At 25.5% G+C, this 10,061-nt stretch overlaps 1 protein-coding gene across 1 annotated transcript; it reads right to left on the reverse strand.

Moving 5' to 3' along the window:
* Positions 1–229: 229 nt before the first annotated feature.
* Positions 230–5,088, reverse strand: LOC112591308 (tubulin polyglutamylase TTLL4-like). Its single transcript, XM_025335083.1, has 17 exons — positions 4,770–5,088; positions 4,350–4,573; positions 3,855–4,291; positions 3,749–3,783; positions 3,564–3,668; positions 3,359–3,463; positions 2,977–3,249; positions 2,619–2,887; positions 2,345–2,552; positions 2,157–2,283; positions 1,839–2,058; positions 1,651–1,776; positions 1,431–1,559; positions 1,281–1,366; positions 1,020–1,141; positions 861–934; positions 230–331 (listed from the first exon to the last, which is right to left on the reverse strand). Exons 1-17 carry the CDS (start codon positions 5,086–5,088, stop codon positions 230–232), a joined length of 2,961 nt encoding a protein of 986 aa, XP_025190868.1.
* Positions 5,089–10,061: the final 4,973 nt, after the last annotated feature.

Genomic DNA, 10,061 nt, shown 5'->3' on the forward strand with positions numbered 1-10,061 from the left:
TTTGCAAAATATGTGTTCGATCCGTTTGTTTATTAGTGATATTGGCAGCCGGCAGTTATTCCTGTGTTTTAGGTATAAATAATTCATAGAAAGTCTAGAACTTAGTAAAAGCCAACATTTACATAAATCAAATATACAATAAAAATAAAAGATCAAATAAAATTATGTGGCATTAATTATATTTGTGTACATAATATTTATATTTAAGTGTACATGGTCAGTTATCAGATTACTTGACGACCGCTTGATAAATGTCAGTTATTTTATCGCCACCTGATTTTTCCAATATTTTTTCAGTTTCTACTTGTGTATCTTGGAGGATGTCGCTAGTCTAACAAAAAAGACAAAAGTACATAAAAAACTAATATTTAAAGTAGATATGTATGTTAATTTATTTGCTTAAAACTAAAAATATCTAAAGATTGTATGCTATTTTCAATTATTAATTAGTTATTGACAAACTGTTAAATTGAAAGTTTAAAAAATAAGTAAATGTTTTCATTAATTTATTGTTATAACACATTTTGAATATATGTACATTATTATAATCCTTTTTGGTTTGAAATAAGACTACAAAAAAATATCTTTATATTATAAACTAACAGCATAAATTACTGTGAGAAATTAATAGGTATGCATTAAATTTAAAAATAGTATTATATTTGAATACTATCTGAATCTATATTTTATAGAAAAAGAAACTGATCAATTATTATTTTTTAATAAATTAAAAATAAAACTATAAATATTTAATTTTAAAACCATTTAAATTTTGTAGAATCATAAAATTGTTAAATTAAGTATTTTTCTTAGGTATACAAATACTATAATATTAATTATATCTTAATATTGAATGTTACTTTTGGTTGTTCATTAATTTCTGGCACTTCTAGGTGAATTTTTAACTGACATAATTTTTCTAGCACAGCAATACCTTGGAAATAAAATTGCCATTATATTATTTTCATACTGTTGTAATGAATTAGTATGTACATCAAGTTTTTAATAATAGTTCTTACCTTCTCCTCTTTTATTACTATATTTACATTCCCATGCATCTAAAAGCATATTATAATATCTGGAGCTATCAAAGTATTGATGGTATTTATAAGATGAAGTGGTTGGAAATACTTTTTGAAATCTAAAATCATAATAATCTGAGTAATATGTTTTTGTCTTACGTTTTAAGCCAGTAGTGACCAAGTACGATCCGCGATCATTTATCCGGCCCGCTTGGTTACCACTGTGTTAAGTTACAAGTGTGTTAATAAAATACATACGAGCCTATTTGAGTAAGTTCATCTTCATAAATAATTAGATTTCGAATATCATCTGGTAATAAATCTTCTAATATGCTATCAATATACTAAAAAAAAATATAAGTTTAAAATTAATTTATACCAATAATAATAGTTAATGATTTGGTATACTTCTGCCCTGGATTCAATATTTGTATAATATTCTTGTTTTTCTTTTTCTTTAGCAGATAAATTTAATGTATATAATCTCTTATCATAACATAGTGTTGATTTGACTCCTAACATCTTTAGTAAAGTACTCTAAAGAAAAATGTTAATTTATCAAAAAGTTGATTTTTGAAATTAGTTATTAAATCAGATTTATATTGATTTATAATGTATTATAACTCACATGTGTACTGCGAGACATTTTATTTGGGATACGATAACCAGCCATATTCATTAGGTCTTTAATCAAAGGTCCTTTTACAGCCAAGTCGAGCGGAGAAGATGAATGCAATGAAGGAGATATATTGACCTAACATTGTACATATTTTACTATTCAATGTTACAAACATGTAATTTTCATCAGACACTTACCTCTAATATCCAAGGTTTAAGATATTCATCGAACAGTACATCTATTCCAAACAACTCATAAGCGTTATATCTATTACTCAGATTTGAATAACACATTTGACTCATTGGTGATTCACCACTAATGACAGTTTTTACGACTAGATCTTCTAAGCTTTTCCATAATTTTTTAACGTCAACTTTGAGTTCGTTCTCCATATACGTCCATAATGATCGTAACGTCCTAAGTTATCGTAATTAATTAATAATCATCATATTTAAAAAATTATATAAAGCCCAACATTGAATCTAAAATAAATACATTTAATACAATATATTTACCATTTATGACCTTGACATGCATTAGCATCTTCATTTTCAGTATACTGGCTACTAAGTCTATTAATACTGTAGTTTGTCAAATGCATATATCGATCACATATAGTGCTAAGGTCAGATGAATACTTAACTGAAATATTAAAAATTATAATAAACAATACTATTTAATCGTATTACAAAAATTGCTATACCTGAAGCAAATCGTACAAGCCCATTATCATAGAGGTATAGACGAAGTGGATTGATTGAAGTGATGAGTATATAAAGTCTTAAATCAAATTTGGTGTCATTGATTAAATATGGATTATCTATGTACCTTTGTACAACTAAAGGAATTTTCTTTGGTACTTGAGCCCATTTTGATACGACACGAATTCCAGATCCTCTAGCTGATGCTGGCTGTATAAAAAAAAAATAAAAAGTTAGTTTAATCATTATTTTAAGAAACAAATTAAAAAATAATACCGGCTTAATAATCCATTTATCTTCATCATTTTTCTCCCAAACTTGTCGTAAAAGTCTGGTTTCTTGAGGTAATATATATGATGTGGGTATAAAGCCAAAATGTTCCTTACCATATTTTGACATTAAACGTTGCAAGTTTTTCCACAACCTATCTTTACGACCAATTTGAAAAGTACCCGGAAAATGGTTAAGTTTTTGCTGTTCCCAAAGTGTTTTAAAACCTAACGATTTCATATGTTTACCCCAAGTTCCGACCCAATCATTCGATTCTTAAAAATAATAATAAAGAAAACAAACATTAGTTAGTACTATTAACATTTATATAATACAAAAAGAAAAAGTATAAATATATATTCACGTGATCGGGGTAACATCATTAATTCATTAGGCGGAGGAGCTACACCACAGAAAGCATCAATAATAGGAGGTGTAACACCACAGTGATTTTGTAAAGAAACGGCATTAGATTGATTAGATACGATAGAAGGATCAGTTGTATTTTGAACTAAACAATGTTCACTTCTTACGAATTTAAAACCACTATTTTGAATAGTTCGACGGACAATAATTGGTGTTATAGAACTTAATTTCCATTTTAATAACTTTTGTAACGATAATGGAAAAGATTCGCCTGCAATAATAATAGCAATTGAAAAATTAATAATTTTCAACTGAGTAAGTAAGTATTAAAATAAAAATAAAAAATTGGGGCATTTTTTTTTTTTTTTTACATTCGGTACCTTTAATATCATGTGAAGAAAATCGTATGTATGGTGGCATATTAGAAAATAAACTTGGTCTTAAGGCTGAATGATATTCAAAATTATCTTTTTGTTTTGGAGTACCTGTAAGTTTTCATTGAAAATTATCATAAGTATACTGTCTATTGGTTGGTACATGTTAAATTTTTTTCTATTAAATTTGTATTTAAAACAAGTATAATACTTGAAAACAAACGGTCGAAAGTTAATTTATTTGGTTCATTAATCATAAACTCTTGTTCTGTTCTTATACTAACGTCTACCGGAGATTCTAAGCTTATTCGAGCATCTATTATAGAAATGGTATATAAAATATTTAATATAAAAAAAATACATAGTACGTATGATTGTGAGTTGGTTAATATTTACTTTCCGATGTTAAATCCACGTGCGTTCTTAATGAACTAAAATAAAATAATTCAATAATTGGATTGAAAAATAAAATATTTAATTATTTAACTAATTTTATTCTTACTTAACAGGAAACACGGATGTATTATTTACATTATCAGTTTGCTTTCTAGTTTTAGGAGTTAATACTTTATTGTTTTTATCAGATGATTTTGATTTTTGTTTTTCATTGATATCACTATTAAGTATTAATTTTGGATTTGGACTTGTTTTTTCGATAATATGTTTGTCTTCTTTAATAATCATTAATGATTCTTTTACTTTGGATGTATCTTTAATAATTTTCATTGGTTTCAATGTTTCTTTTAATTCTACAGGCATAAATGTAGCTGTTTGTAAATGGTTGACAAGCGTTTTCTGATGTGGAATATCCATAATATCTTTATTCTTAGGATTAATTGTAATATTCAAATCACAATTTATGGTTGTAGATGAGCATTCTTTTTTTTGCGAATAACTTGTAGACATATGAAGAGACTTCGAAGGAACCGTCGGTAATATCTAAAGAATAATAACATAACAGATAGAATAAAAAAAATATTTTTTCTAAAATACTTACCTCGCATTGATGATTAACAGATGGCTGTTTTGTATGCATATCGTACTTCTTAATTGACGCATGATTAAATAGATCAATTTTTTTTAAGTCCTCTTGATCTACATGATTCTCATTATTTTTTAACAATTGTTTTGAATTATTATGATATTGAAACGGATCATCGCGTCTACCATTCTGTTCTAGTTCATACTTAGATTGTGTTGTATTATTTTTCTTTTTATCGCCTTAAAAATAATAGATATTTTATAATGTATTTTATTTATTTTAATTTTATAGTGTCTAATTTGTATTACATTTTAGATATATAATATTCTGTTTCCAGATTGCGATATATATGTCAGATAACTAACCAATAATATAAATTATGATTTTAAATAAAAAAATTTGATAAACTAATTACAAATTACTTTTACCACTTACCAAATGAATGAGGATATCTGGATAATGGATTTGAAAAGTTTAAATTTTTCAATGTTGGATCAGTATCCAAAATTAAATAGGGATTTAATTCTAGTAATTTTTCCGAATTATGATTCCTTGTTTTATGCATATTGGAACGAACAGTTTGTAAACGATCTATAGAACATCGGCGTTCTTTAATGCCATCTGATGAAAATGTATTATGTTCTTTGCGAGTATCAAATAGTTGAGGTTTTTTTATTTTATTCATATGAACATTGCATCTGGGACAAATACAATTTTCTGGTACGGATCCATCACATTCAGAATTATTGATCATCTCTTTGGTTATATATATATTGAGTATGATTTATTGTTAATCTTTTATTAACTTGTGTATTATTATAAAATAACTGTTAGGTTTGTCTATAAAAATAATAATATAATAAAAAAATAAGAATTAAAGAATAATAATAATACTATATTAGAATACAAAATGATGTTATAATTCTATGTTTTTAAACATCACTATAAATATAAATAAATGCATTTATTTGGAAATACGTTATTGAATATAAAAGAAGTGTCAGGTAATGTGTACTTATTTTAAATAAATAAGGCCGGTAATTCGATAATAGTATGTGTATAGTATAGGCGGTTGGCACAATGTTGATACTTTGAAATATACTCGTACGAAGACTATCATTTTTATAAATACAATTATTTAAGTGTAAAATATACAAATTTGAATAAATAAATCATCATAATATTATATTTTAGGTACCTACGTGGCTACGTACTTACTGGGTTTAATATAAGCATAAGTTTTGAACAAATTGAAAGATCATAAAATAATAGAAAAGTATGAATCCAAGCTATTAAAAGTCTTACAATAGTACTTACAACTTTCAGATTTGTAAATTAAATTTATATTATTTTAGAATTAAGTTTTATATTTATATGCCAAGTAGTATTTATCAGGTAAAAGGTAATTATACATAATATTATGGTAACAACTGACAATAATTATTATAAAAATAATTGGGACTAATACTTGTAATTTGATTCTAAAATTTAAAAAATTTAAAGATGTTTTAGGATAATTTTTTTCTGTTAAATAAAATGAAAAAAAGATATTTAGTAACAATTTAATGAGAATATTTATAAGCTTAATGAGCAGAGTAGTGGATAAAAATTTTGTTGGCTAAGACGTACCTACCTCTGTACAACTCCTTCCAATTATCTAAGCTTTAAATACTTATAAATTATAATATATAACTTATGAGCTACCTACTTGGAATATGAAATTAAAAATGTTAATTGTCATTTATTTAACTAAGATTGATAAGAAATTTTAATACTAATTTTTAAAAATCTGTGGGTAATTAATAAATACTGTTGAATATTAAAAAGTAAAAATAAAAAGTTATTTTCTTATACCATATTAAATGCTATACAGCTATATATAAATTGTGATTAATGAAATGTACTGGTTAAAGAATAGAAGTTCAAAACAAGTGCTCTTTTAACGAAAAATAATTCGAGTAGAAAATGATTCTACTTAGTTTAATCTATATAACGTCTAATATAAAAAAAGTCTATTACATAATATGATAAATATATATATATTATTATTATCATCATTATTATTTATTTATAAACACCAATTGGAAATTTTATGATTACATATTTTGGAATTTTATGTATAAGTAGTAAATATTTATAACATATAATAGTACAGAATATATAGAAAATAAAACTTTATATAAACATAATAGTAATGTAATGATTAAGTACAGCAAACTTAAGTACCTATAACAGTTATAACCAATACATTTATAAATATTAAAAATCAAAATCAACATTATTTAGTTTACGGAGCATCCTATGTAGGGGATGATTTTGTCCATAGGATGTATTGTGGGTTGGTACTTTAAAAAGAGAGTTATATATAGTTATATATATTAATATATTATTATACACCTATAATATATAATACCCTCTAATCTAATACATTTAATAGATAACCTAGTTTAACATATATATTTTTTAATTATATTTAAATACAATCGGATGTGTTTAAGCATATTTAAACTAATTAAAATGTAGTTGGTTTAGTATAGATATCTGAAGCATTATTTTTTTTTAATATGCATATATTTATGCAAGCCGCATAAACACTGACTGTAATTTATCCATGTGTCAAATCACAATAATATTGGATTTGAAATACCTACTCAAATAGTTAAATGTTTGCCTTACCTAGGCAGTAGGCGCGTAGTCCTAATGACTACACTGCAGATAGGCATAAATAATTGTATAGGAACAAAATTGATTAATTAAAATGAGTACATACTTAAAAGAATACTCATGGATATCATAGGCATTTACTATATATTCACAATCGATGTAAAAACCAACTTCAGTCTTCAAGATTAAAATAATAAATTTATTTAAATAAACTCATCGCGTAAAATATTGAATTCTAATTTAATTAACTCGTATAAAATTATTAAAACTTAATAATAAAATAATGGACGAAAACGTGTGTAAAAAAACTAACCATGGATACGATTTGCGATTATGATTATGTATAATAATATTATTCAACTATTTTATAAAATTTATAACGAAAACAACGACTTCAACGAGCGTGGTTGTTGATGACAATGGACGTAACTACAGTGCTACACGCAATGATTATGGTCACGACGATGTGTGTTCTGCCCGTTAAATAGAAGACATCTTAAGCGACAGTGAATGGTGTTCGACAATTAATTCGAATGTGAACGGAAATGGCAAAAAACTTTGAATGTAATAACTAGTAATACTGTAGTGATAAGTTTGTAATATCTCTGATTAATCGTAATAAATACAAATTAACAAAATAATTCAATGCTCAAAAGAATAAGTTAAAAAAATCTAACTAGTGTGTCAGTCAATGTTACAAGAATTGTGAATATAATAATATATAATATATACATATATGATTGCAAAATTAATTAACTTTAAAATAAAGGTACTAAAGATTTATATTTTCTTATTTTTGTTGCTTTATAGTTTATGCGCTAAAGAATTAAAATTTTTTATCGTATTTACATTAGAGAGGGCCTGATCCCTAAGGTTACATTAAGTGCGGGCGAATGCGAGCAACTTTTTGTTGAACAACTGTTTTGTAATGCGATTGTCATTCCTTGGATAGGTGTTACTCGACTAACGACTGACAATTCACCAACGGTGCTCTTCCGGCGCCTTTTGGATTACGCACGTATTAATGAGCGCCCACGAATTGCGTCTCAAAACTGGTCAATGAACCTTTTTGAACGAATTGGGTCCTAAACGCAATTCGTGTTACCTTTTCACACCACAGTTAATTATTAAAAGTGGTTTTTCAAGTAATTAGGTATCATATAAAAATAATTCAAATCGTTAATTATGTAAATTAAAATTTTTCTGTATTTATATTAATTGGCTAAAACGTGTAACATAATCTTTAATTGTGATTTTATTATTATTTAATTGATTTATATTACTTTCTATAAATATTATTCTATTTCTTATTGGTTTTCTGAGTATTTTTTTATTTTACTTGACTACTTCTTATTGATATAGTTATTTAAATATAGTAGGTAATATTGTGATAATTAAAGATAAAAAAAAAACAACAAAAATATCCCAAAACATATGCATGAACAAATATACAATATAAATTTACAATCCGATAAATAATAGTAGTCGATTATTATTAAATTATACTTTTATTAAATAATTTTACCGCTAAAGAAATTAATGTATTTTTAATAAGTTGATTTGTTGCGTTGAACACCTAAATATTTTAAATATATGTTGGGAAAAACTTCAAAAACTTCTATTAATCAAAAATTTTCCATATATTTACTTTGTGTTTACTTTTACAGTTTTACTAAGCTAAATTTTTGACGGTCGTGAAATGAAAAACAATTGCGTTATACTCATATGTAATAAAAATCATCAGTGTCTTGATTAGTATTATTTTATTATAATATCATATAATATAAATTATTATAAATAATAATTCATATTTCTTAAATAGGGATTGGTGTGATGTTCACTCCCCTCTGAAAGGTTAATTGCGATCTTCGTAAAATTAATAGCGTAAGAATGTTCATATTTCGCGTAGGTACAAATACCAGGGCTGTATTTAGAGATTTTGCACTCTCGGGGCACAATATTTATGCCCTTAACATTCTTTATACATTTTCAATAGTAGGTATATTATACAAGAAATACACAAGTAACTAATTTATAATCTAAATATTATCTACCTAGAATGTACTATAATACACATTATAATGAATAATATTCAATTAATAATATGTAATACATAATAATAATAATATAGTAATATAATAATATTTATTGTTAGTTTTACAAATTTTTACTTGATTCAATATCAACAAAATTATCTATATGAATTTAAAAAAAATAATAATAAAATGTATAATCATTTTTGTGATAAATATTTCTTTTTACAAAGAAAAATAATAATTTTTTGTTTATTTTATTTGATATAATTATGCCACTCCTAAAGTGTGGCGCCCTCAGGCTATGATAAATACAAATAAATGGAACGCAAAGGATTGATTAAAAAAATTTTTATATTTCTTAAGGTGGACTGGTGTGATGTCGGATGGTGAATGTAGATGCAATAAGCGGATTCAGGGTATATCCGGGTATCAAATTTTTGAATTGGCTATTTAATACTAATACCATACTTTACAGAAAAACGTTAGTTATCACGCTTCACTGTAATAGAACAATTTTGTCGTTAGAAGATGTCATAAAAATAATTGTAGAGTCTATAAAAAACTAGACGTCAAGTGTCAACACTTCATTGGATTACAAGACCTATACTTCATGGTCGATAAATCAAAGCACTTGTCGATGTTAATGAGATTTTTCACGTAATATTATAAATTCGAGTATAATATGTAGGAGTAACATTTAATAACATTCGTCTTCATTTTTCATCTGAATCGATTAACGACCGACTGTCAGGACGTATATCTAACAACTGAAAACAATTTAAAAATAATTAAAAATCGCCCGTGGATCGTTTGACCGCAAAGCGTAAACACACATACGTAATACGTATACATAATATTATACGTATAATGTGAACGAAGACTATGATCGGTTCGTATTAAAGCGATAAGATCGATCATCAAAAATTGGCAAAAATAAATTCTACAGATATTACAAATTAATATCAATAATATCAGTGCGGACTCATAACTATATTTAATACCTGTACATCGAATTATTGATTATTAA

This window comes from Melanaphis sacchari, unplaced genomic scaffold, assembly GCF_002803265.2.
Source record: "Melanaphis sacchari strain LSU unplaced genomic scaffold, SCAv2.0 Contig130_pilon_pilon, whole genome shotgun sequence".
Lineage (NCBI taxonomy): Eukaryota > Metazoa > Arthropoda > Insecta > Hemiptera > Aphididae > Melanaphis > Melanaphis sacchari.

What these genes read in the sequence shown, in the direction of transcription:
- LOC112591308 (XM_025335083.1), bottom strand. Translation starts at nt 5,088, where the DNA reads ATGATCAATAATTCTGAATGTGATGGATCCGTACCAGAAAATTGTATT. An exon ending in ATAAATGGATTATTAAGCCG is followed by an intron (nt 2,553 to 2,618) that starts GTATTATTTTTT and finishes TTTTTTATACAG; the next exon opens with CCAGCATCAGCTAGAGGATC. An exon ending in GCATGTCAAGGTCATAAATG is followed by an intron (nt 2,059 to 2,156) that starts GTAAATATATTG and finishes ACGATAACTTAG; the next exon opens with GACGTTACGATCATTATGGA.